Consider the following 26776-nt stretch of genomic DNA (forward strand, 5'->3'; position numbering starts at 1 on the left):
GCCCAGGGATGTTCAAGAGGGAGCTGACGAGCACAGGCTCTTCCCTCTCAGCAAGGCACTGCAGGCACCCCAGTGAGAATCTCTTACCGAACCTAGAAAGAAGAAAAGATGTACTTTTCAGACCCCGACATTGCTGTGACAGGTACACATTCTGCTAGAGCAGGTGCTGCTGCCTGCAGCAGGTGCTGTCAGGTTGACAGACGCCTCTGGCTCTGCACAGGCTCCCGGGGCTGCTGCACTGCCAGTCCCTCCCCGCCCGCACAGGGCAGCCTGTGCCAGGGAGAGCCCGGCTCCAGCCTGGGAGGGAACTTACTTAATTGGCGGGACTTCGTCGATCCTGTTGCCCAGCTGGGACTCGTGGGACTTGCTCCGGGTGAGGGCGGGGAAGGCGGGCAGCAGCTGGAACACCTTGCGGCAGGGGGGCGGCGGCGTGCGCGGCGGCTTCAGGCGGTGGCGGCGGCGGGGCTGCGGCGTGGCCGGGGGGGTGACGGTGATGCTGTGCGGGGCGCGGGGCCGGCCCGGCAGCGCGGGCTCCAGCAGCGCCTCAGCCGGGACACACGGGCCGGGGCCCGGCGGCTCGCAGGGCGCGGCGGGGGGCGCGGAGCGCGGCGGCTGCTGGTGCTGCTGCTGGTGCTGCTGGTGCTGCTGGTGCTGCTGGTGCTGCTGGTGCGGCTGCTGGTGCTGCTGCTGCTGCGTCTGGCTGCCCTTGGCCGGGGCCGGCGAGCAGGCGGGGTCCGGCTGCGAGCTGGAGCTGTCGCGGCGCTCGGGCAGGGCCATGGGCACATCGTCCCTCAGCTCGCCCCCTGTCACAAGGAGCAGCGTTAGTGCCGGCCCGGCAGGCGGGCACGGAGCTCTCGGAGCTGCCAGGATTTGCCCCTTCCAGCTGGCAGTGACCTCCCCTGAGCCTCAGCACGGCCCCAGCCTGGGAAACCGAGCCTGAGAGAGACACAGACCTGGGGTTTTAAAAATGCCATTTCGTTCTGAGAGGTGAATGGCTGGTTTACAGCATGGATGGGAAATATTTGACAGCCTGGGACAAGAAAGATTAGAAGAAAGGAAATATGAGACTAAGCTGTTTGCTGACTTTTTCCACTAACTAATCTTTATGATTTGCAAATGGATGAACTGTCATAATAGCAACAGGAAACATCACCTTTCAGTGACAGATTGATAACTGCTACAAAGATGTGGTGCATGTGAGTACCAGTCTGCTGGGAGAGGCTCTTGTACAAACAGATTTTACAGTGCCTGTGGAAGGAAGGTTCTCTCTGAGCTGGCAATATTTGGAGAAGGCATCACCTACAAGGAATCTGGTTGTATTTAAGTAAGTCAAGGATGTGCACTGACCCATAGAGAATGAACTGGAGCATTAATGAGGTATAGTCTACTGAGTAGGAGAGGATTCTACATACATTTATTTCCATTTATTTATCTGCCTTAATGTCCAAACCAAACCCAACTGACAGCTCTAGCTAGGTTTGATCAGTGCACCTTTGTGCACAGCCCAGAGCCATACACTGACTGTGGTTTCAGAACAGACAGAATCTGGAAGGCAGCAGATGGGGCTGGGCTGCCAGGACCAGTGCCACAGGAGAACAAGGCAGGCTGGGCTGCCAGGACCCCAATGCCACAGGAGAACAAGGCAGGCTGGGCTGCCAGGACAGTAATGCCACAGGAGAACAAGGCAGGCTGAGCTGCCAGGACAGTAATGCCACAGGAGAACAAGGCAGGCTGAGCTGCCAGGACAGTAATGCCACAGGAGAACAAGGCTGTACCTGACTCTGTCACCTTCCGCAGGCAGCTCAGGGCCCCGTTGAGCCTGGAGCACTCCTCATCTCTGGCTCCACATCTCTTCATTGTTTCTTTCACCTTTGACTCATTCATTTCTAGTAAGGCATCCAGGGTCAGCTCCTCTGGTATTCTCTGCAGGAGAACAAGACAAGCCCCTTTTTGTCACTCTCTGTACAAACAGGAGTCTGTACATACCTGAGTTGTGCTTTCAGCAGTGGCACTGTCTCACTGCCTGGGCTCTCTCCTTTGGGCAGTGCCCACAGCTGCTCTCTCCCCTGCCTGGGGTGTGGGTGTGCTCTGCACCTCCAGGACTGGTCATCCTCTGCTATTCCCCTTAGGATTACAAGAGATCAAAATACTCTTCTCCCCTTGTGGAAAAATTTTGAAAAGCTACTAATGAAACTCAACTTTTTCAGTAAAAAAAGAGTCAGAAATAAAACAGGTCTAAAACCTGAAAAAGTGTCAGATAAGAATGTCTGGCTTTTCTGTACTGAAGTGAACAGCAGAAACAGTGAGGAAAATTACTTCTTTATTTGAACAAAAAAGCAATGTTGTGACAAAGATAGCAGCCTCCTCCTCAAGCAGCTTTTCCTTCATCAGAGAACCAGCCTTGCCCGTATCCTGCCTGGAGAGATATCTGTGCACAACTCCTTCTGCATCTTAATACACCAAAGCCCCACAGTGATAAGGTTCAGATCAGGCAGGCATAAAAGATACAAGAGCCTGGAAAGCACAAAATGATCTGGTATTTCCTGACACAGAACTGAGCTATGTCTCTCTCTCCTCCCCCATTCAAATGTTTCCAGTGTAAGTCTGCAGCAATTGTGGTTAATAAACAAACCCAGGATACTTAGCCCTGATACCCAGGAATTTCCCTGAAAAGTTCTGCCTAAACAAACCTCCCTGTTGCCTATTCTCACAATGAGATCACAAAATTTCACAATATTTGGCCTTTATCCTAAAGTTTCAACTCCTGAAATCAAGCTATATAAAAGGCTTTGACCTTTATTTGAAGGGGAAACTCAAAAGTGTGTCTCACTGCTTGGTGAAGCAAAAAGCTTGAAATCCTCTAGTCCCTAGACCCCACCTCTGACTCACAATCACACGTGAGTGTGCTGAGTGTCCTTTAGGAACAACATCTGCCTTAAGCCAGACTCCTGCTCTGAGAGCTGGCACAGGACCTTCAGCTGTGACAGTGCTCAGCAGCCCAACCTTTGGAGCTTTGTAGGTGGCAACACAAAGAGTTTCCAATTTTAGTAACTGTGGCATGGAGCAAAGAAAAAGAATAAATTAAGAAAGGGCAGAAGTCTAAGAAACACATCCTGCATCTTCTGTCACATGCCCTAAACTGGATGAAACACAAAACACAGCTGACTCAAGGGGAGGCCAGGAATTTAAATGAGCAGTAAGCACAGACTGGACCAGAGCAGAGCCAGAGTTCAATGAAGTTTTAGGTAGATTTTGTAGGGTTTTTTCTGTAATTAATCTTTGCAGAATAACAAAAGCACAGATATCACAACTGATGCTGGGTATTATTCATTTTTCTGCACATCTGCACCACCATGATGCAGGAATAAGACTGCCCCCAAAAGCTTGTTCCTGAATGACTTGGATAAAATTCAGAAAAAAAACAGAGACAGTGCAAAATCTGTCTCCTGGGATTCCTGCCCTGCTATCACACTCCAAAGAACAAAACTCCCAGGGGTCCAGATGCTCACAGCTGGAGCTGTAGTGTGTTTCACAATTCCAATACCCCAGCATGAAGCAGCAGAGTTTGCTCACACAGACCCCAGCTGAGCTGGGCTGGGAACACCAGAATTGCACCAAGTCTCTGTCACAGTCAGTCCTGTCCCCAGCACCCCCTGAATTCCTCTCCCTGCTCACAGAAGCAGCTTTGTTCTGCCATGCATGTTCTGCCTCAGGGGACTCCAGCACTCTAAAGGGGACAGGGACAAACAAGGATCAAGGTTTAGGGGGACATGGAGCTTTTTACCCCAGCCCAGGTGCTCCTGGAGCCAGGAAGCCAATGGTGCCCTGTTAAGCACAAGGAAAAGCCAAAGACTCACAGAAACATTTATCCTATTTCACACTGCTACAGAGTGTTAGGGTAAGTGGGATTACAGTGATGCCATTTTTGAATTATCTTGAAACATTTCCTCACTCTCCCTATTCCCCCCTAGGAGAACAACAGATTCCATAGCCCTGGCTGTAGGCAGGAGCATCATTCTAGATCCCAGCAGGAGCTCTCCAGTCCCACTGCCCAGGATCCTCTCACTTCCCAAGCTTTCAGGCACTCATGTAAGCAGGCACTAATCAGAGCTGTCAGTAAGGCAGCTGGAAAAGTGGGAGACATCAGGGTTTCCTCGGGAGAGCAGAGCTTGCCCAGCACAGCCAGTGCAGCTGCAATGCAGCCCCAGCTGGGGTGGGACTGGTGGCAGCACTGCTGGGGATCTGCTTTCTGCAATGCCTGCTCTGTGGCAGGGACCAACCTTTGAGCTGGATCAAGGATTCAAAGCCTTCCTCGTTGCAGAGAAAACAGTTTTTTAAAGATGCCAAGCTACTGATCTCTTTAGGTCAATACAGAGGACACAGTCCCTCTCTGCCCAGAGCTGACTGGTCTGTGATGGTCCCCACAAGGCCCAGCTCTGCACCCCCAGACCCTGCACACACACACACAGCACAAGCTCCTCTTCTGCTCAGTAGCTGATTTCAGAAAGACAGAACAGCAAGTTGTAGGAAAGTAGAAAGTACAGGAAAGGAGATTATATTTGAACAATGCCAGTGACCTTGAGCTGGGAGAGCTCAGACTTTCTGAACCTGCTGCCAGCCCCCATGACACGCGACAAAAGAAATAAGCCCTCAGAGGGGGGAGGGAGGGGAAGTAAGAGGCTTTCTTTAAACAGCCACTCATGTGCTGCACATATGTGGTGGCTTAATATAAAACTGGTCAACCTGATCCCTGTAAGACTGGCCTGCTCTGCTGGGGCTGTGTCAGCCCCCAGGCAGTGACAGTGAGGAGGGTCACCAGTTCAGGGTGGCTCTCAAACAGGTTCTGCTGCTGCCCTGGCTCAGCTGCTCTTGGGGGAGAAGGGCCCCTCAGTGCAGCTCTGGGCCCTTGCACAGGGGTTACTCCCACTCTTCACCACTCAAGGTGAGAAATGTGGGTCCAGCTGACCTCTCTTTACCTGCTTCTTCAATGGGTGCTGAGGCTTTTTAAAAGAACAGCTTTAAAAATGGAGATGAAAGGCCTGCATTAAGACCAAGCTTAACACCACCTCCCTGGGCACAGTTTGTCTCGACAGGGAGAGCTGCAGGATATTCAGACAGTACTCTACTAATAAGGTCAGATTTAAAAACAGAGAGAAAAAGCAGAAGACAGAATTCTGCTTTCAATCTCCAGCACCTCATAACTGCCAGCAAAATCTAAAGCCTAACCATGCACTTACTGCTCAGCAGAAGGATGCTAGAAAAGTCCAAAGCAGGAAATTATTCCTCTCTACAACAAGTAAAAGGACTTTTCCTAAGGCCCTCCTGCCTATCAGACACAGACTGCACCTCATGATGCGTGTCTGAAGAGAGAAAAGTGAGTACCAATGCATCCAAGGAGCCATCCAAGGGTCAGTCTCAATTAGTCAGGGTGAAGAGTTCACAACAGTCTTTAATCTTGTCTGGTGTCCAACTTAAATCCCTGAAACATGGCAAAAATGCTGGTATCTAACACAGTGGAGGAGTTATTTTTGGTAAAGATTCCACCCTGCAGATAAGCCTATGTAGCTAATGCTGCTGCAGGCACTCTGCAAAAGCAGCCTGACCTGCTCCTCGACCCAGCAGCCACAGCTCTTCCTGTAAAGCTGGACAGTTATCAAGGCCCCAAATGCCTCCTCTTAAATCAATACATTCCCTCTCCAATCATCCTCCTGTGAAGCAGCAGATGCTAGAAGGGAAAGCCCATTACATAAGGTGCTTAAATTCCCACTGATAGCTCTAAGCAAAGCATGTAAAGATGCTCTTAAGAACATCTTGTGCCTGCCAGTTGTTATTTTGCACTGTTTTTCTGGTGCCCAGCGATCAAGGTACTGAAAAATTGCTGTACTATTAAATTCCTGGAGATTTTATGGGCATTCTGGAAAGCCTCTCACTTGAAATTTCCAGCTTGCATTAAGCTGTGAGCATAAACAGGCCAAGGTTTCAGCTAACATCACCCTCCTCACTGCAGCAGAGGCTGGAGAGAAGGTGACAGGCTCAGGGCATTCTGTCCAGCTGTCTCTCTGGGGACAGGAGAGCTCTGTCACTGTTCCTCTGAGGCAGACAGGTGTAGCAGCTGCAGATCCCTCAGGCTGACCTCAAGCCATGAAGGGCTCACAGTGCCAAGGCTGCAAGGGGCACCTGGAGCCCTGGCAGGGAAGGGGAGCCCTGGTGGTGGCAGAGACTCTTTTCCCAGAGCTATTCACACTGGGGAGGGGCCTTCAGCTGGAAGGAACTGTGAAGGAATTTTAGCTCAAGGAAGCCTGCAGGACAGAGTTAATTTGCATATACACAATTAGCACATCCAGGATCTCTGCTATCTGGGGGGCCAGCCAGAGCTCCTGCTGCCAGACCCATGGAAATCCCCAACTAACAGCCACAGTCCTCATGGCCTGCTCATGCAGATATGCTGACAGAAAAAGATGAGAGGATACAGCTGTGGAAACCTGATAGGCACAGGCAGATCTGCCTCTTCTATCCCCCATCCAAAGGATGCACTCCCAAAATCCCCTGACAGCTCCTCCAGTGACAGATCTGCCACAAGCTGGGCCAGCAAACAGAACCCTGAGCCCCAGGCTGCCAGCAGCAGCCCCGGGCTGGGCCACCCTGACAGGGCCATTGTCACAGGGCCCCTGGCACACAGTCCCTGCCAGAGGCACGAGCCCTTCCTGCTCTGTGCCCAGCTCTGCCCTGCCTTGCCCAGTCTGCAGCTCTGTGCCATCACTGCTGACTGGGGATGGCTTCATCCCACAAAAGGGTACAAGGGTACAAAGGGTCCCTTCCCAAAAGGAACAGCCACAAAGCAGCCCCAACCACAGCCCTGTTGCAGCTTCTCCCAGTCTCCCTGGTGGCACAGCCCTGCTCGTGGCCAGCAGACCCCAGGGCAGGATGTGCCCCTCCCTGTGCATGACAGCTACCCACTCCAAAAACAGCTTCCCAAGCTTGACTGACTGGCACCCCTGCTCCACAGCCAGCAGGGCTGGCCCAGACATGCTTCAAAGATGATAAGAGGATGACTCTGTTCTTACTTTTTAAGACAGTGACAAGTTACATGTGGGAACAAACACAATGGCTATGTTTCTGGGAAGCACAATGATAAAGGCAGAGAAAATCACTTTATGTGCTGAAGAAAATAAGCCAACAGAATTTCTTGTAGTCTCTTCTATTTAGCAGTCATGCTCCAAGCTCAGAACCCAGCAAATATCTCTGCAAGAGACTTCTTCCATCAGCTCAAGAGTGGAGACAGCACTCTGTTCTCATCCCCCTTTATCATGCTCCCACTCCCCCCCAATTCCTGACTCCAACTCCCAAGGCAAGCAGGACAATCCAGATCAAAGTATTTTTCTAAGACCATTTTCAGAGCAATTTCTACCCACCCAAGATGACTACACAGCATAAACACATCTTCTGTCTTTAAGACTCTTTCCCTGTCTTTTAAGGTCTCAGTTCAAATACCTCTTTGCTCACTTTCAGTCCACCATATTTAACCATTTATACATAATTTTTGGCATTAAACTACACATACAATCAGTCTTTAAAATTAATCAAACTCTATAACTAATCATTTTCTAGAATGCAAAAACAAAGACTCCAGCATTGCCTAGAACAGTATTTAAAAAGTAAGTTACAGCAGCACATTAGCCCAGCTCCAAAGCAGAGCCCGCTACCACCTTCTGTGATAAAACCCTGGCAACCCACGGGAGGAACAGCAGCACAGGCACAGAAACAGCCCAGGCTGGGTGGGGTTCCAGGTTCCCTTACCCCTCAGGAGTGTATGCAGGGAGGCAGAGGGTGCCAGCTGGGGCTGGCAGTGCCCACCTTACCTGGGGGCCCAGGTGGGCACAGCCCAGCCCTCGCACGCGGCGCAGCGTCACCGGCTCGCTGCTCTCCTCAGCTGTAGCTGTTGCCCAACGCCACAAACACTGCATTGTTACTGCTGCAATCTCTGCCACAACTAAAGGACTTCACAGGCAGTCATTACTCTCCTTTTAAATATAGGTTTTCAAAGAAATAAAGGAGCCCAGCAATTATAATCACCAGAGCTTTCGAGCTTCACAATGTCTAGAGCAAGTTACTGAGCAAAAAATAGTCTTCACTCAGGAGTAGAGGAGTCAGCAGATATTCTAAATTGGAGCTGCTGCTCTATTTCTGACAGGAGCCTGGGAGCTTCTGTGCTTCCCTGCATGGCAGCTTTATTTGGGAGAGGCCTGGGGGGAGCGAGGGGAGGGGAGGGGAGACAGAGAAACAGAGCATTGTTCCTCTCACCGCTGAGCTAAAGAACTCCTGCAATTAGGCTGCTTTTCAACAGTGTTATGTCACAGATTAGCACAGTCTTGAAAATACTCCCTCCAGTAGCACTGAAATGCAAAGGGAATCAGAACCATTTCAAAAAGTAAAAGCCCCATGAACTCAGGCCTTTCTCCTGATTTGTCCCTGTCAGGCAGCAGGCACAGAGCCCTCCACTGCACCTCCTCCTGTGCCAGACCTGCTGCTCTGTTCAGCTCTCAGAGGTGCCCAGGGCAGGGCTCTGAGAAAGCTCTGCTGAGACTCCACAGGTACCTGGCAACCTCTCCAACTGGTTTCAGAGCCTAAAAGGCACAAGAAGAGAGGGCTGTGTGCCACATGACCACACTGAGACACTTGTGCAGTTTTCCTCCTCTCTGCACCATTTTTGGAAACCTTAAGAAGGAAGCCCAGCATGGCAATTTCCATTTTACAGTGAGCTAACAGTATCTAGAGGTGGGAAGCTGTTCCCAGTAGCACAGAGCCACAACCACTGGAGGGTCCCCATTTTCACAGCAGGATCTGCTCAACCCTGTCTGCAATCCTGTCACAGGCAGTGTGCACAAGCAGACACCACTCTAGATTTTGTAATAACTAACCTATTAAAGCTCCTTCTGTCAGTGAATTCCATTTTGAAAGCTTTCAGCTGAAATGCAGTGCAACATACTGTATGAAATCTAAACAACAGCAAGAATGATCCCATGATATCTGAGACATTTCTGAAAGGTAACTCATCCCAGACAGCTCTCAGCACTGTGCTGATGTCAGTGTCCACCACCAACAGTAGCTCCATGGCTATTTTCTGAGCAGTGAAATAACAGGACCAAAAAAAAAAACCAAAAAACCCACTGCAAGAGCAGAGCACTTGGTTTACTAGCCCAGCTATTTCCACTCCCCCCAGCTCACAGCCTGTTCCAGCATGCCCACTCAGAAATACTTTAATGACCTACAGGGTGCTGCAGATCTGCTGCCCAGCTAATGCAAGTGTTACAGAAGCTCCTGCAGCTTCACAAAGTGGATACAGAACCCTTGAAAGATAACCACATATTTGGAATCCCAGAGGAATTTCAGGGCTTTGTACACTTCTTACAGCTCTGTCCAGAAGGAACAGTTCATTCAACTGGACACTGCTTGGGAGGGGGCAGCAAGGGAACACAAAATAATAAAGATCTGGAAAATTCTTTCTGCCTTAGACCAAACCCAAACTTGTTCACCCCTTTTAGTGACCACACATACAGAAGGGCAGTCTCAGCTCCCTCCCTCTGCTCCCTGAATTAGCAGGATGTGGCAGATTTGAACTGTCCACCTCCTCCTCCCTTTTTTTCACCTCTTCCCTACTCCCCCCTCCCTTTCTGCAGGCATCACAAAGGATTTATAAAAGAGCTACAAAGACATTCTTTTAGACTCAGGCAATTCCAGTAACCTTAGAAACCAACACTGGGAGCCTGGCAGTTTGGCCACAGCAACAGGCTGCTTTTGTCCTCTCATTGTCACTGCTGCACCTTTGGCTGTGCCACCCAAAACCTTGCTGGGCTGGAAGGCAACACCAGCATCACATTCAAAATGAACAGTAGGAAATAAAAGGAACACCTTGGTCCTGAACCCATCCTGTTTCACCAGAGACCACTTAGTAACATCAGAACCGAGCTGGAACAACTTCCATGAAAATCTGTGGAATTTTTCACCCAGGCAGATTCCTGCTGAGGTCAAAGAAAATTTGTAGTTGTTCAGCGATCAAAGGAAATTGAATGAGAACATTGTGACCTGGCCTGCAGAGGCAAAAATGGGAAAAACAACAGAAAAGGCCTTTTCTGCCTTGTTTAGCTGTCAGTGGAGTGAGCTGAAGGTGTGTGTGTGTGAGGTGGTAACACTGGTCCTGCTTTGGCTCATGCTGGGCACAGCACACAGCGCATGGAACAGGCAGCGAGTGCTGAAGCCCTGCCCTGGCTGTCAGACCCGCAGGCAGCTGGGGATGCCAGGAGGGCTCCGCGGCAGCGGGGCGGGTCCCCTCACCTGCACCACCTCCTTCCTGACGTTGACGATGTCCAGCCAGTCGTGGAATCGGGGGTAGCTGTTGAGCTCGGCCGTGCGGTCGCTCAGGGGCACGCTCAGCTTGCACTGCCGCTGCCGGTGGATGTAGTCAATGAGCTTCACCTGCGGGACCCAGAACACAAACTGTCAGCTCCAAAAACGCGCCGAGCCTCCCCAGGCTGTGTCTGCACCATGGCTCGGCAGCAGGCTCCTCCCTGCATGGAGTGACATTCTCCTAGGAGCATCTCTGCTCTTCAGCATTTCAGCAGAAGGCAGGACCTGCTCTAATCCCCCATCAACAGCAGCTCTGAGGCAGGAATAGCCAAAGTACCTAAAGACTCCGAGGCCTGTTATCTGATGGGCAGTTCTATTACAAAATCAACATTAAAAGCAGCTAACTTAAAAGAACAAAATGCAGGCAGCTGGACTAGATGATTGCTGCACATCTCTTATTCTAAAGTTTTATTCCAAAGCTTTTATCACCTGACCATCTCACGACAGATGAACTACACAAAATTCTTCAATTTAGGCACAAAAGAATAAAACAGCAAAAAGGAGTATTATTTGTGCCCTATGTTTGCTTATCAAAAAGAAAATACTCTCCAAAGATTGCTCACTGTGTCACACATTCCCATGAGGCAGGCTTAAGCTTCAAAACCTTCCTAACAAAACAATGTCTCAAAGCAAGTTAGTTCATCCATGATTTATAAACCAAAACATGTTCTTAGTCAACAAATTTTAGCATTTGGGACATGATCAGACTGAAAATGTAAAGGGAAAAACAAACATGGATTCTTTGACCATTATAACGTGTCTCCTCTTAGAGTTTAAGTGCTTTCCTATGAAGCTAGTTGACAGGATGTTTTATGAGCAATCTATTCCTTACAACTATCAGGTATAACAAGTTTGTCACTGCCCACACACTGAATTCTGACAGCAGTTTGAGATTTATCAAAAAGTGTGTGAACACTGAAGTGATTCCAATTCCTGCAATGCCAGAGCAATGCACAGCACTGCCATTCCCAGGAGAGGCAATCCAGGACTTCCATGTCCTAGAAACTCTGCATTCTCATTCTGACCACCCTGCTGAAACCAGAGGAGCCTTTTCACCACAACTTCCCAACACAGCTTTGGAGCACCAGGCCTACAAGGAACTGGAAATCCCAATCACTCGTTCTTAGTACCTCTTTTTCTATAAAGGGGCTGACAGCAGTTCCTTTTTTCCAGCCCTGCTCTGCTTCCTCTGGCCAGAGCAGAGCAGAGCAGAGCAGGGCCAGCCTGGGGAGGGACTGTCTGTGGGTTCAGCTGTGCCTGGGCCCCAGAGGTGCCACGCTGCTGCTGAGTGCTCCCTGTGCTGCTCCCTGTGCTGCTCCCTGTGCTGCTGCTGCTCCCTGTGCTGCTGCTGCTCCCTGTGCTGCTCCCTGTGCTGCTGCTGCTCCCTGTGCTGCTGCTGCTCCCTGTGCTGCTGAGTGCTCCCTGTGCTGCTGCTGAGTGCTCCCTGTGCTGCTCCCTGTGCTGCTGCTGCTGCTCCCTGTGCTGCTCCCTGTGCTGCTGAGTGCTCCTTGTGCTGCTCCCTGTGCTGCTGCTGCTCCCTGTGCTGCTCCCTGTGCTGCTGCTGCTCCCTGTGCTGCTGAGTGCTCCTTGTGCTGCTCCCTGTGCTGCTGCTGCTCCCTGTGCTGCTCCCTGTGCTGCTGCTGCTCCTTGTGCTGCTCCCTGTGCTGCTGCTGCTCCTTGTGCTGCTCCCTGCCCTCTCCCTGCCCCTCCCCGAGCTCCCCTGGCTCCGAGGGGAGCTGGGATCCTGCAGGCAGCCCCAGGCAGGCTGGGGCACACACGTGTCCCCGGCTGCCTCAGCCCTGACCTTCTGCTTTGTCACTGTCACACGTCCTTTCCCACAGCAGCCTGGCCCCAGAGCACTCCTGCTCACTGCCATGGAGAAAGGAGCTTGCAGGGTCTCCCTTCCCCGTGTGCTCCTTCCCTCTGTGGACACTGCCACTGGGCAGCCTGGGATGAGGAGATGGGCAAGGGCTCCTCAGGACACAGAAAGAAGAGGCTGCAGAAAATTTGTAAACTCAACAGCCCCCAGTGTGCCAAAAGTCAGCCTACACAAATGAGAAACAGCTTCCCAACTGTGCAATAGCTATGTCATGGAAAAGAGAAGGAAGGCAGAAATCACCCAAGCCCTGTCTCTTTCCAGAGGCCACTGGAGGGAAGGGCCAATGATGATACGTGTTCCCATACACAAACTGCAACCACAGCCCAGCCCCGGGCAAAGAGCTCAGCACGTGTTCCTGAGCCTGTCCATGGAATTCCCAGGGCACAGGGATGTTGTGCTGCTGCCCCTGGCTCACCTCACCCTGCCCCATTCCTGGGCACGCCTCAGGGCTGTGGAGCATCCAGGGACACAGGCAAGACTGCACAGTGATTTTGGAACTGGTACAGCCAGCCCTGATGGGGCTGTGTGTAAAGCAGCAGCTCAGCTCTGCAGTCTGTAATCTTTATTTTAGTGCAGGATCTCCCATCAGGCAAGATTTATTTTTGCTGGAAGAAGGATGAGCTATCAGCACACTCTGTAAAGCCAGAGCTCCACGCTTAGCTATATGGAACACCAATTACAGGCAAATGTCCTAAAAGTAGCACATGATCCAGAATAAAGCAGGGAACTGCAGGCAATGGAGGTGTCAGAATCTGTTCCAAAAACCACAGTGGAAGGAAAGGAGGGCTCAGCACCTATCTATAAATGAAAACTCACCAAGTATGTAAAAGAAAGGACACAAAGTGTGTGCCCCAGGCTCTCCAGCTGCAGCGTGCAGAGTCACGAGGACAGCACGCTGCTGCAGGCAGGACCTTGCTGAGCTACAGCCACTGCTCACAGGAGCAGTGCCAGCCCCAGAGTAACACCAGCAGCATCACATGAGTAAGAGAGCAGAGCTGGGCTGCACTCCTGGCTCTGCCACTGACCTGATCTGTCTGATCAGGAGCCAGGGCTCTCATCCCTGCCCCTCCCTGCACAGCTCTGCCTGCTCTCCTGCAGGAGCTCCCTGGAGCAGGCACCAGCCTCTTACTGCTACTGCTTAAAAAATACTGGTTCAACTATTTCCCCTTCCCCAGCATCAGCCATAGCATAAACCCCTAAAGGACACTGCTGGAAGGGACTCTGTGCACCACGGATTTCAATGTCAAACTTTCCTTCTTTGTTGGAATGTCAGGAATTCTCCAAAGTGCATAAGCACTGTAGCAGCACAGGCCTGAGTGTCTCAGAGGGCCAAGGCTGGTTTTGCCCAGATAGCTCCTTCACATTTACTCCTCAAGTCCAAAATTGTTTTCCCCTAGTGCTATAAATAGTGTATTTGAATTCTCTTCCCGGCCTACATGCACCACACTTCTCCCCTAGGATGAATTTCATTTTGTTGTTTCCTGCCCAGACTTTTTACTAAACTACATGGTTTAGCTTTAATAGCTGAGCTGTTGCAAAACCCTTTTCTGAGAATATAATAAAATTTCTGGGTTCAGTGACGCACATAAAAACCCACAAGCAGTACACAGGTCTCCAACCACAAACCAGACTGAGTGATAAAGCCAAGAGCAGCTCCTCACTGCCTGCTTGCTAAATGGCACGTCCTACTCATCCCAAATGAGTACCACACCAAACAACAATACTCCAGCTGCCTTCAGCCCACAGGGATGGGAAAGGACAAGGACAGGGACAGGACACTGAGCAGCTGATGGCCAGGACACCAGTTCTCATTGCTCTGAGACAGGCACAGGCTGCCAGGTGCTCCTGGATGCACTTTCATTTCCTTACAGTGCCTTTAAAAGATCCCTTTTCAGCACAGATGAGAAGCAGGTCCAAAAATTTAGGAGAAAACTGCCAAGCTTGTACTTATTTATTTATTTCTTCAAAATAAACAGCAGATCTCTTGAGATACAAGTCTGCCCGTATCCATGACCTCCAGCCAACAGTTGGGACTTTAGAGGACAAAAAACAAAAAGCAAATGCCCACAAGTTTTTCAGCTGCACTTCTGCAGACATGACACAGAAAAGCATCTGTAAAACCAGATCACTGACATCAGGGTGCAGAATTCAGGAGATACTACAAGGAAGAGCTGGAAGAAGAAACGATGGCATAGAATGGAAATTGTAAATCAAGCAACTTGGGGAGAAGAAGAGGGACTCTGCTATAGCAAAGTGCCAGCCAAGATTCCTTCAGAATATCAACAGTTGGAAACCAAGTTTGATTCAATCATACATTTCACAACCAAATGCCATGTTTTCACACTTTCACAAAACTTATGATCTGCTCAGTGAAGCCTGCAACTTTTCTTGTTGACTTAAAACATATGCAATGTTTAGAAGAGGAATTTTGCACTACCCATAACAAACAACTGTCATGATTTGATCAACAAATCAAGCACATGATCAAAAGCAGATCTTACTGCTCCTGTGCTTGGAGATGCAATTTCAGGGAGCCTGGCAGCACTGGAGGAGACAATAACTATGAGCTTACACTGAAATTTCCAAGGCTACAACCAAGGCCTGCCCTGCAATTTACCCAGCTGGTGGCTGAGGCTTTAAAAGGATCAGATCAATGTATGGCCCAGCTCTTGCATGCGGTTAAGAGAAATGCAAATCATCTATCTTGCCTCAGACAGGAATTAATCAGGAAGGAACTCCTCTATTAAGCTCCTGCCAAGAACCAGCCAGAGGGCAGGGAGCACTCTCTGAAGCTCCCCAGCAGCTCCTGCTGCAGCAGGACACTGCACAGGCCAGATCAGGATCAGAGCAAAGGGAGGCTCTGCATTTCTGTCTCCTGAAACAGAAGACAAAATTCTGAACTGGAGTTTATCTGCACAGGGCACTGGGGAAAGTCAGATGAGTCATCTGAAGGCATCCAGTGAAAGTGGATTCACTTCACACCTTTAGCTGACTCTTATCTATTTTCCCCAGTGCCCTTATATATACAAACCCTATGTCAGACCAAAAAAACCTTCCAGGCCACCTGAGCACTCAAGAGAACATAAAAAGGTCAGAACTGGACTTGCCAAATTTGTCTCTGAAGTCATGCTCAGCAACCATGTGAGAAACTGATAAAGATCTCAGCAGCTACTGGGAGACCAGCAGCATGTGAGGGCTCTTTCCCAAAGCTATGCAGTTTAAAGTGAAACAAGGGTGCAGTGGGGTTGATCCAAGCAAGGCAAAGACCCAGGTGTTTGCTATTTCCACCAGTTTGGCATTCCCACATGGTTAATGCAGGATCTGGGAATTTGCTGCCTCTGTTGTGCTCCTCTCTGCAAAACCCACAGGGCCAGGGTTGCTTTTGAGGCCATTTCCCAGATGGATCCTGAGGCAGAGCAGGCACTGACCCGAATTTTGAGTGGCCATGAAGGGTGCCTGTCATGGGGAGGGGTTGGTTCCTTGTGTGGCACCTGCACAGGGCCTGAGCTCTGCAGGGCCCAGGCTCTGCCCCAGCTCTCAGTGCTGTAGAGGCAGAATTGAACCACTGCCTGGTTTTGACTGGTTTAGAACCAAATCTGCTTGCTTAAACTGAGAGAGTGGGTCTGTACCCTTTTCACATGACATATGCTCAATTTGCAGTGAAATCTGATCCAAACCTGTTCACAGAACACTTCGTTCAGCCACAAGAGAAAACCATCCTTCCCATCTGTGCTTCCATTAGGAACAGTCACATAATGAAGGATTCAGCTGGAGAGTCTCAATCTCACAAACTTCCAACTACCTTGAGATCTGCATGAAATTCAAACAGCTCCTTCCAAGGCAAGCACAGGATCTGCACAGGAGCAAAATTCACAACCCAAGTAAGAGGAAGAGAAGCAAAACACTTGATTTCAAGGAATTATTTGTATCCTAAAAAATTAGGTCATTCTGTTTGTCACCCACATGGCTTTGCCCTCAAAACCAACAGAACTGAAGCTACTAAAGGATGATATTGACCTGTATTTTCACCAGCCATGCATGGTAAAATAGGTATCAGACAAAATATTACAGAGAAATATCTGGCAGCAAAGTCACTTGTTTTATTTGACATGGCATCTGAGAAAAGGATCACTTACACATCAGACTCTGACCTGCAGCCTGTGGAATTCACATTCTCTACTTGAACCCAGCTGACTCATTCAGCAAGAAGCCTGGCAGTGAGCAGGACACCTGTCCAGAATGTGAGGCCTGGTTTCTGGTTTTTAACTGTGCTGAAACAACAGCCAGAGCTCTTGCTTGCTTGGGTGCATTTGCTGTGCACTCTGCACAGATCACACAGTGCAATCACAGGCACCAGGTCTGTGGTGACTGCTGTGTTGGGCCACAGGCACAATGCCCTGAACAAGACTGGGGCACAACAGTGCCACTGCTTGGAGTGCCACAGACACCTCAGGAGCATCAACACACTCAAAGGACCCCAGGCAGCAGCACCTTGTTAAAAACGAGGAAGAGGAAGAAGGATTAACAACCATTTGCACAAGTGAAGGAGCAGCTCTGAAGAGGGGCCATGGAAGCTCTCCCAGTGCTCAGCTCCAAGCAGGGGCTCCCAGCAGCAGGGACTGTGGAAAGCAGAGGCTGTCACAAGGATCCAGGCAGGGAACAAGCCCCGGGGTGGCAGTGCCACCATGGAGCCCCAGTGCCAGCCCTGCTGTCCTGCAGGACCCAGCTCAGGGACTTTGGGCTTGTTTTTAACAGAAAAGGAAATAGTTTCTCAATGCATTGCTAAACAAACCCTGCAAAACAGGACCCAGCAGAAGCCAGCAGGAAAATGTGCAGGCAAGGTGTGCTGGGGGGCAGAAGCCTTAGGAGAAACTGGTGAGTACAAGCACAGAGAGGTAGAGGGGCAGGGAGAGATGGAACACCAGATGGATGGATTTTCCTTTGAACTCTCAGTCATGCCTCAGGCTGACACAATAGCCACTGCACAAACACTACAGTATGTTATTTCTGCTTTGTCAAATGATGCAGACAGCATCATTTCTGGGTCACTTGGAGGCCACATACCACTCCTTTTCTTCTCCCCTCTTCTCTTTTTCACAGTCCCAGCAACTGAGGCTGTAAACACTCAGCTGAGGCCTTCCCAGCTAAGAGTGGGAGCATGAAACTGCACAATCAAGTAGTTCCCTGAGCCTCATAACATAATTCTGTTCAAAGATTTCATCCCAGCAAGGCATCCAAGCCTAATGCAGCTACAGGAACAGTCCTCTGCTTAAAGATCAGAGATTTCACACCCACTGAACACTAAAAATGAAAGCCCTCCCCCTTCCTTTGCAACCCGAGGACACACAAGTGTAACAGCATGACTGAGAGCACACTGCACGACTAAGAACTGTACCTGCCCTTTGCTGAGCACAGCCCTGCTGCTGCCACATCAGACCTGCAGCTCTGCTGCTCCCAGCTCCCAGCACAGCCAGCTTCTCCTCCTCAGCCAGGCTTCATCAGCTTAGCTGTGCTTCCACACGGAGCACAGCAACTTTCTGCTGCCAAAACCCCTCCTCAGGGTGTTGTAATTTCACACAGCCCTACAGACCCATCCAGGCTTCCCTCCTGGACTTGGTGCATGGCCATTGAGCAGTCCAATGCAACCCTGCTGTGAAGAACACCAGGCTCCCCAAACAAGTAAACAAGTACCTGTCCAACTCTGTAAAGTCCCACAGAGGCAAATGCAGCCCAAACATAACTCTGCCTCTCTCTGTAATTATTCAGTATCTTGGCAAACCCACTGGATCTCTCCTCCCATTAAGAAAACAATTACCCTCAACTCCCTGTGGGTTTTCCAGCAACTGCAGCAGCAGGCAGCAAGTGACAGAGAGAAAGACTATGGAAGGCTCAGAATCTGAAAAGGAAACACCAAGCCATGCTCTGGGCATAGGAGTTGTGTTGGATCTCTCTGTAAAATTCAAACCTTAAAGTGCTTTTAAAGACAATATCCTCCATAATTTTTGTGGTGGCACCAATCATTCTCACACATCTCTGAAAGAACTCTCAGGTATATTTGACTGATACAGGAAGTGGAAATACAGACACAACAAGCTGTGCATGTGTAAACTCAGAGCCTAAATAAAGGAGAGTTTACAGCAGACAATATGAAGGCAGACATTTCCTTCAGCAAGGTCAGGAAGAGAATGACTAATTGCAGGTCCCCTCATATTGCTGCACTTCCCCTTCCTCACTGCAAGCCTCATTCTGCAGGCCCTAAGCAGCACAGGCTGGGACACAGTGAGCTCCAAGGGGAAGACCTGGGATGAGGCCTGAGCACCCCCAGGACAGAACTCAGAGATCCTTCAATGGAGCATTTTACTGCCCAGGATGCTGCTCCCAATCCCAAAGGCTTTTTTCCATTTTTCTTCCCCTTGCCTTCCCAACCACCTTCTTTTTGTCTTACACATTTCTTTTTCTGTAGCCTCAATAAAACACAAGCACAAACCTCCATTCTCTACCATTCCCTCACGTACTGGCTGGGGAGTGAGACAGATTAGCAGTTTGTTCTCAGGGTTATTACCAGACCAAGGGAAGGAAACAAAACACAACAAATCCAATCCTCTGCTTGTTTGACTCAATTATTTGAGCACTTGCAGAGTTGCACCTTCCCCTGCTGCAGGCCTTTGGGGAAGAGCTTTACACAGCAAAGTTACATCTCTGCAGGAGCAGCCTGCAGCTTCTGTCTCTGCACCCTGGGAAATCTCAGCTAAGAAACTGTATTCTCTGAAATGTTCCCAATTATTTGGTTTCTGCTAGAAAGAATTGTGCTATTTTGGCAAGGACTGGGGTCACATTTCTCTTTTCACAGACACTGAGTGAGAAAGCTGCCATGGCTCACTGCTCACATTTTGTTTTTCAAAAAATCTCCTTGGGGCTCTCTCTTACTGGTTCACATTTGCCTGTAGCAACCATGAGGGGCTTCCATCACTAGTTAAATACAAATACAGGATTTAGAGTGCAGACACCTGAACCCAGATTCCCAGCCCCAAAAAGAACATTGTTTTTCTTGTGACTTTGAGACTTTCATCTAAGCCATGTTGTGTCCACTTAAAAAGCAGAGGAAAATACAGCTGCTGAGCCAGTAATAGTTGTATGAGGAAAAATACAGAGGGGAGTGATAAGCAGCAACTGGCCATACACCAGACAGCTCTGCAATAGCTACTTGGCATCACACAGCAGCCTGGAAAGATTTTAATCAACACTTGAAAAAAGATCAAAATACAAAGATAACAAGCTCCAAGCTCAGCATCTTTCAGGCAGGCACAACATCCATTACTTTTGTGAATTTCCACAGAACTTCACACACATTTGTTTCTGTAACTAAGCAGAACAGGAGGTGGGGGCTGGGACTGGTTTTCCTTCAGTTTTGTTCATTGAAGAGAAGTGTATTGTGACAGTTGGCTAAAACCAAGTTTCTAATTTTCAAGCATTCTATGGAAGCAAATTAAAGTTCTCAAAACATATTATTCTAATAAAAATCTGCATTAAATGTACAATGGAAGAAAATGTGCCAGTTCAGGATCAGAGTTTAACCATTTTGCTTGTGTGTCCAAAAATTATTTTATGAAGAATTTGTGAAAAAAACCGAGCCTGACTTTTTTGCTCCAGTTGGGGGATTGAAAAAGGCCTTTAGAGCAGCAAAGTTCTCACATTTGCCATCACTTCCACAATTCAGAAAAATTTCCAGAGCATCAGCCTGTAAGAAACATTTGTAAAATGTGATTTATACACTTGTATGCTTTCATTCCGTTTCTCCTTTTGCTTTGCACGCTCTTCAGGCTCTTTAGGAAATAGTCTCCAAAAACAACTTCATCACCCCTTTGCACTCCTTGTGCTGTTACATCCCTTCTGTCTGAAGGTATCTGCTGGACTGTGTGCTGGAGAGAAGCTGAGCAGGCTCTGGTTCAGAGTTTCAAGTGCCCCTGCTCAGCCCAGAGGAGCCACAGAGACCAGAAACACACAAACCCCCAACTGCTGAGGAGAAAAGAAAAAAGCCATTGTGACAGCCTGTGTGCCAGTCTGTCATGGAAATACTCTCCTCCCAAGGAGCAGGGCAAACAAAAGGGATTCTGTGTTGTATTTCTCTGCCTGCCAGCAGACAGCTCTGAGTGCTGGATACAAATTCATGCCACAGGAATTGAGATTTCTCACTGCAGCCAAGCTGCTCTGCATTGTTATAAAGATCACGCGGGTTTGTCCCATTCCTTTTGTTTACAGAACTCCACCTTGATCTCTCCAAAAGGAACATGGATAAATTAGGCATTACTGAAAATCCTGCATCCTGAGGGTGCTGGAGAAAGCTCCAATGCCACACCTGTACAGTGGAAGACTCTAAATGCCACTGCTACTCTACTACACTCCTAGCAGGTGTGATGTAAAACTCTTCTGGGAGCAATTCTTTCTAGCACTCCTCCAGAACACCAAAGCCAGAAACACAGCAAAGGCCTATGAAGGGCTAAGGGATCAGCAGAGCTGCAGACTTCTTACCTGTCTCACAGGCACAAAGTCAGTGCCCACACTCAGCTTTCCTCAGATTTGGCTTGTTTGAAAACGGAGCACATGAGCTGTCCTTCCACAGCTCAGTTGCTCTGAGAATTTCCACAAATGCAAAATGTACAGTGCTTAGCCATCACAGGAGGCACAAACAAAACAGCAGCATTCCCCAAGTATCAGCAATCTTGCTTTAGAATCAGCTTCTGAATCTAAAAATATCTTCAACAAAAAGAAAAGAAAACCTTTCTACCTCTATCCTTCCTTCATAGATAGTCTTATTTCTCTTTTGTGTTTCAGCAAAGGAAATTTATAAATTCAACTACATTGTTTACAGTAAAATCTTGAAAGTGCAAATAATCAGCAGCAGATTATTATTAGCCTTCCAGCTGTGATTGCATTCAAAGAACACTGAAGTTATCTGAAACTTCCAGATGCCCTGATTTCCCCAATGCAGGAGGAGGTGCTGCTGGTGCTGCCTGTTACCCCAGCAGTAACTAACCCTGTGCTGGGTTTGGTTACAGACACAGGCACGTGGGAGCTCAGCAGCAGTCTGGCTGCCCAGGCTCTGCAGCCCATTTCCATGTCCATGTCCTGCCTGCAAAGCCCCTGCATGTCCAGTCTTGCCTCTTCAGCACAGCCACTGCCAATCATCTCCTTCAGCTGAAAAGAGAAAGGGAGAGGACTGAGCACAGTCACAGAAATAGGAAGCTGTAGCATTACTCACTACCTTGAGGACCTGCCTGCTCTTCCTTTTCAATGACTCAGCAGATGCTTTTGAATCAGTTACTCAGTTTGTACATGCACCTGCCAAACACCAATTTCGCAGGGCACGCATCCACCCACTGAAGGCAGCGAGGCACGTCCTGCCCTCCCGCAGCCGGGAGGATCCAGGAGGATCCCGGCTCTCGGGAGAGGAGGATCCCGGCTCTCGGGAGAGGAGGATCCCGGCTCTAGGGGCAGGAGGATCCCGGCTCTCGGGGCAGGAGGATCCCGGCTCTCGGGAGAGAAGGATCCCGGCTCTCGGGAGAGGAGGATCCCGGCTCTAGGGGCAGGAGGATCCCGGCTCTCGGGGCAGGAGGATCCCGGCTCTCGGGAGAGGAGGATCCCGGCTCTCGGGAGAGGAGGATCCCGGCACTCGGGGCAGGAGGATCCCGGCACTCGGGGCAGGAGGATCCCGGCACTCGGGGCAGGAGGATCCCGGCACTCGGGGCAGGAGGATCCCGGCTCTCGGGGCAGGAGGATCCCGGCTCTCGGGGCAGGAGGATCCCGGCTCTCGGGAGAGGAGGATCCCGGCTCTAGGGGCAGGAGGATCCCGGCTCTCGGGAGAGGAGGATCCCGGCTCTCGGATGGAGCCGCAGCTGCGGAGCCACCGCCCCTCACTGCTCGGCACAGCCTGCACTCTCTGCAGGAGGATTCTCAAGGACTCCAGCTCAAGCTGCTTCTGAGGCTGCTGCAGCAAAAACGGGCAAATCTACCTCCATGAAGGAAAATGCTGTTTCCAAAAAAAGCCACAGTTCTTAGAAATTCCAGTTTGCCACATACAGTACAGTCCCCTGTGCCAAGGCTCCCTGTTCTGTTCTCCTGAGACTCGGGAAAGGGAGTTTGCTTCAAGTATTAAAACACAGCTGGGGGCTTCTGTCTTGTCTGGGGCATTTTGGCTTCTTGCAGAGAAAACAGAGTAGGGACATGGCTGAAAAAAACATGCATTTAAAAAAAAGTCAACTATAGGAAATTGCTTAACTGGAATGTGGCAACTTGCCACATTCTCTCTTTTAAAACAGCAAAACAGCTTTATTTTAACAAGCTGCTATGAGATTGCATTTTGGGATTGTCAGGAAGAACAAAATACACTAAATCCCACTCTGTTCAAAATGCTTTGAACCTATAATACAAGATTTTAAGAGGGAAAAAGAAAAGCTTTGGTATGTTCTGCCATACAGTGGGATCAAAGATTTTCAGTTTGCTCACCAATTATCAAGAATGCTGCCAGAGTATTTGTGTACTGAGACACAAAATACAGGACTGGAAAAGCTGTGAGTAACTGAGATTCAGCTGCCAGGTTAACTGGGTCCCCCACAGCTCAGGTCTAGGAGAGACTCCTAAAACAGTTAAAAATCAAAATAGTGTCTATGGACTATATGAGCTTTATCTTCTCTCCAGGACTGGTGATGCCATTTGTCAGTAATTTTGCTTTTGGGGTCAGTTCTCTTTCCTCCTCAGCAAACAAACATTGTCACCAGCCCCTGTCCTGAGCCCCCTCTCCCTGCAGTTCCACATCCTCCTCAGGTTAGCCTTGTGCTCCCTCAAAATCAGGAACATCACAGTCTCAGACAAACCTCTGTGCACATCCTTTCTGAAAGCCCAGGACTACCCCACTGATGGAGTCAGTACAATTGCAGTGAGAATGAAGGATTACTTGAAGAGGTTTGGGTCAAACATGGGATGTGGGGAAAGGCTGTGAGACAGAAGATGGTGTTGCAGAAGGTTTTATTCATGGCCTTTTCCCTGATTTTGAAGTTGCTGGGATGAGCTGTGTGCTCTACTCTGCTCTGAAGCTGCTGCTCAGTTGCTGGGTGTCTTTGTTCAGTGAGGTTGTGTACTGGACTAGTTCTTCCTTCCTACTCCCTTGCTGCTCTGCAGGGCCACAGGCCGAGTGAGAGGCAACAGGAAGAGCAGGAGTGTAGGAGTCACCTCTACAGAGACAGGCAGGATGTGACCTCTGCTCCCTGAAGAGGGCACAAATCATCAGATCCTCATACCCAAGCTGGTCTCTATCTAAAAGAAAGGCTATAGCAAGGACCAAGTGAAGCTGTTAATCTTGAGTTAGAAACTAAATTTAATTATATCAGTGGTGCTTTGTAGGAGGAACTTAATTATTAACTGCAACTAAGTCAAATTATTGACTATTCTGACGGATTCTTGCTAAACTAAGCTCAAACTCCAGCACTTGATGGAACTTCAATTCTGCCAAACTTTCATCTCACAAAGTGCTGGTGCTGCTCCTACCTGAGAGCATCCAGCTCCTGCAGCCTTGGAGCTCTGCTCAGGTAGGACAGAGCGTGTGGAAACCTGTGTGACCTGTTTGTCCAGCCCAGAGGCTCCCCTTTCCCACTGGCTGTGCAGCCCTACTGCACTCTGCATTTAACAGCCTCTGAGCCCAGTCTGCTCCAGAAGCTGCCTGAGCCCCATTTCCCAGGGCAGCAGAAACTCCAATTCCAGCTGGAACAGGCAATGGCAGCCAGCCACCACAAGTCAGTCCCATCTCCACATCCTGATACTCAGCTGTGCAAAGTGTCTTTTCAGCCCCAAAGCTTAACAGAAGGCTGTATCAGCATGCAGCAAAGTACAGCTGAGGGAGGCTTTACTGCTGCTAGCTTGGTGCTCCCATCCTGGCTGTAGTTACACACAGATTGCTGCTGCTGGGTCTGCACAAACACCAGGCACGCTTCCCCAACACTCCAAGTTCATACTCTGAGGGTAATGATTCACCTAGTTCAGCCCCTTTAATCTCCAGTCCCTCTAAGAGACCATGGCAACAACTTCTGAGCATGCCTGCCTTCCAAGCTATCCTAGATCCTGTTTATGAAGGACTTCTCTAGGATCCTAGATAATGAGAAAAAAGGCACTGCAGTTAAGATGACCAGCTCAAGAGACAAAAACAGGGAGCTCCCACTGCTGCTTTAGAGCTTACTCTTCCATATGTATCTTTTTCTACTGGAAGGGACCTTCCTCAGTCCAGCATGGATGAGTGCTGAACCAGCTTCTTGCAGTGCTTCAGCTCCTGCTTGCTCTTCCTGTTTAGCTGAAACCCTTGTGGATGAAGCTAAGTAAAACTGACCTAGAGGTTGTTTATGCTTTCAAAGGGTATATGGTCTGTGCTGGAAATGAGTACCTCCATCCAGCCTGACTCCCTGCTACAATAACAACTGGAAATGAACTCTGGACCATCAGTTCCCAGCCACTGTGGGTTAGATCGCATTGCACAGGGAATATCCCATCCTGGGGGAGGGGAAGGCTCCCAGTGAGTGACAGGGAGCAGCACCTTCTGCTGCAAAGACTCTCCCAGCAGCTGCACAAGGCCTGGGACAGGGATGATACACAGGGAACCAACAAACAGCAAAGGCAGACAGAGAGAGAGGAAAACACCTGTGGTTTCCACAGCAGCTGAAAGGGGAGGGAGCACTATAAAGCAACTACTCTACAGTGTCACTTGAACATGAACCTTGAGACTCGCAGGTAACCTGTCAGGTGTGTGCTCCTGACACCCAAGCCAGATAAACGGTGCTAAGGCTCCCTTTGTGTCCCAGCCAGGCCATCTGCAGCAGCAATGGGAGAAGTACAATGCAATAAAAGTGCAGTTCATTCCCTTCTTATCCCAACTTCCACATTGTCCTGTCCCATCACTAAATAAAATCAGGACTAGATGCACTTTCTCTGAAATGTGTCTGCCCTTGCTACTTGCCAAGAGAAGTTAGCAAAGCCTCTCATGAATAGGCTAACTGCTTTCAGTTCCTCTCAGTGAGAATAACTACTCAGCTTTCACTTGCCAACATTAAAAACTCCCTCTTTGTTTCTGGTCGTTCTAGAGAATGAGGAAGGATCAAAGCATGGGCTGAGTGTAGGCAGCCGTCCCTCTCATTGCAGGGGGAACTGCCGAGTGCACAACTTCTCACCCCATTGTCCCTTCTGAGGAGCCTGTGAAGCGTGCTGACACATCCAGGATTCCAACACAATTAAATTGTAAATTAGTCTTGTCCTTCACAAAAGGCTCATGACACACAAAGATCTCCAACGAGATACAATAACCTGCTACATTCTCTATTGGTCTCTTGGGGTTTTCCAGAACCTCCCTGTACATCATTCCCTAAAGTCAAACAACTGCACTAACCCACTGAAAGAATGGATTGGGCAATGGCAGGAGTTGCTTTCCTACACACAGTTCTTGATTCCAGCAGTACTGTAGCTCACTATCAGCCCCAGGAAAAGGTCCAGGCACCTAAAAATTCAGAGAAGGCGCTTAAGAGTAATTGGACTTTAAAGCATTCCTGTAATCATTTCAGTGGCAAAGATTTCAGAGATAGATGTGAGCAAATCAAACCTTCATACAAACACTGAATATTATTTAGGCCGTGGGTAGCAGCACCTGCATGTTATGGATGAGACTACCATGTAATACATTTCTTGCCACATACATGGCTCAAAAGGGAGAAGAACAATTAGGTGTCAGTTCTGGATGCTAAGAGAGAGCTGAACAGTTACTGCTGTAAACTTGCAGGTGTACTTGTGTGGATGGCAGCCTCATGCTCTGGCTGTCTCATGCAGAAAGGGAGCTGAACTGGCAAAAGAGCAGTGTTGCTGAAACATACATTCAACAAAAATGAAAGGTTATCTTATAACTGCAGAATTTCTACCAATTTAAGAGTCAGGTGAAATAAGGCAGAGAAAGAATCCTTCTGTATTCTAAAAATATCCACTTTCTCAGTTGTTATCATTTGCTATATGAGTGTTGTTTTTCACTCCCTTGCTCATTCAAAACACACTTACTTTAACATCAGACCAAGTCTGAAGACAGTACAACAGAACTTGTGTTTAAATAGCTGGAGCTTCAAGTGGGGGTCAAGGCCATGCTGTTAAAGGTATTCAGCCTTGAAAGGCACTTATAAAAGAACTGAGCCAGCAGAGACTAGAGCTAAATTCAGCTCCTACCCTACTTTGCTTCAACTCCTTTGCTTTCAATATAGTCATGTTCAATTGCTACTCCTGTAAAAGCAAAGTGGGCTCACATTCCCAACATTCATCTGATGTCAACTGGACAGCCCCAAGGAACATAAGTGGGGTCCTCAGTCAGAGCCAGCTCTACTCTTTGCTACAGATGTCACTTACATGATGCCTTTAGCAGACCAAGTGTTCCATCAAGTGATACGGCTGTGAATAATTCACCAGCAACCCCATAACACT

At 49.1% G+C, this 26776-nt stretch overlaps 1 protein-coding gene across 1 annotated transcript in view; it reads right to left on the reverse strand.

Annotated features, from left to right (window-relative positions):
- Positions 1–26776, reverse strand: part of KSR1 (kinase suppressor of ras 1) — a 49657-nt gene that overhangs the window by 13071 nt on the left and 9810 nt on the right. The window contains exons 2-6 of the mRNA XM_079324671.1: positions 10333–10473; positions 1776–1923; positions 658–803; positions 314–612; positions 88–92 (exon numbers count right to left, since the gene is read on the reverse strand). Of these exons, the coding sequence (XP_079180797.1) occupies positions 88–92; positions 314–612; positions 658–803; positions 1776–1923; positions 10333–10473 (739 nt within the window). The remainder of the gene's footprint in view (positions 1–87; positions 93–313; positions 613–657; positions 804–1775; positions 1924–10332; positions 10474–26776) is intronic.

Source organism: Erithacus rubecula, assembly GCF_903797595.1.
Source record: "Erithacus rubecula genome assembly, chromosome: 22".
Classification (NCBI taxonomy): Eukaryota; Metazoa; Chordata; class Aves; order Passeriformes; family Muscicapidae; genus Erithacus; species Erithacus rubecula.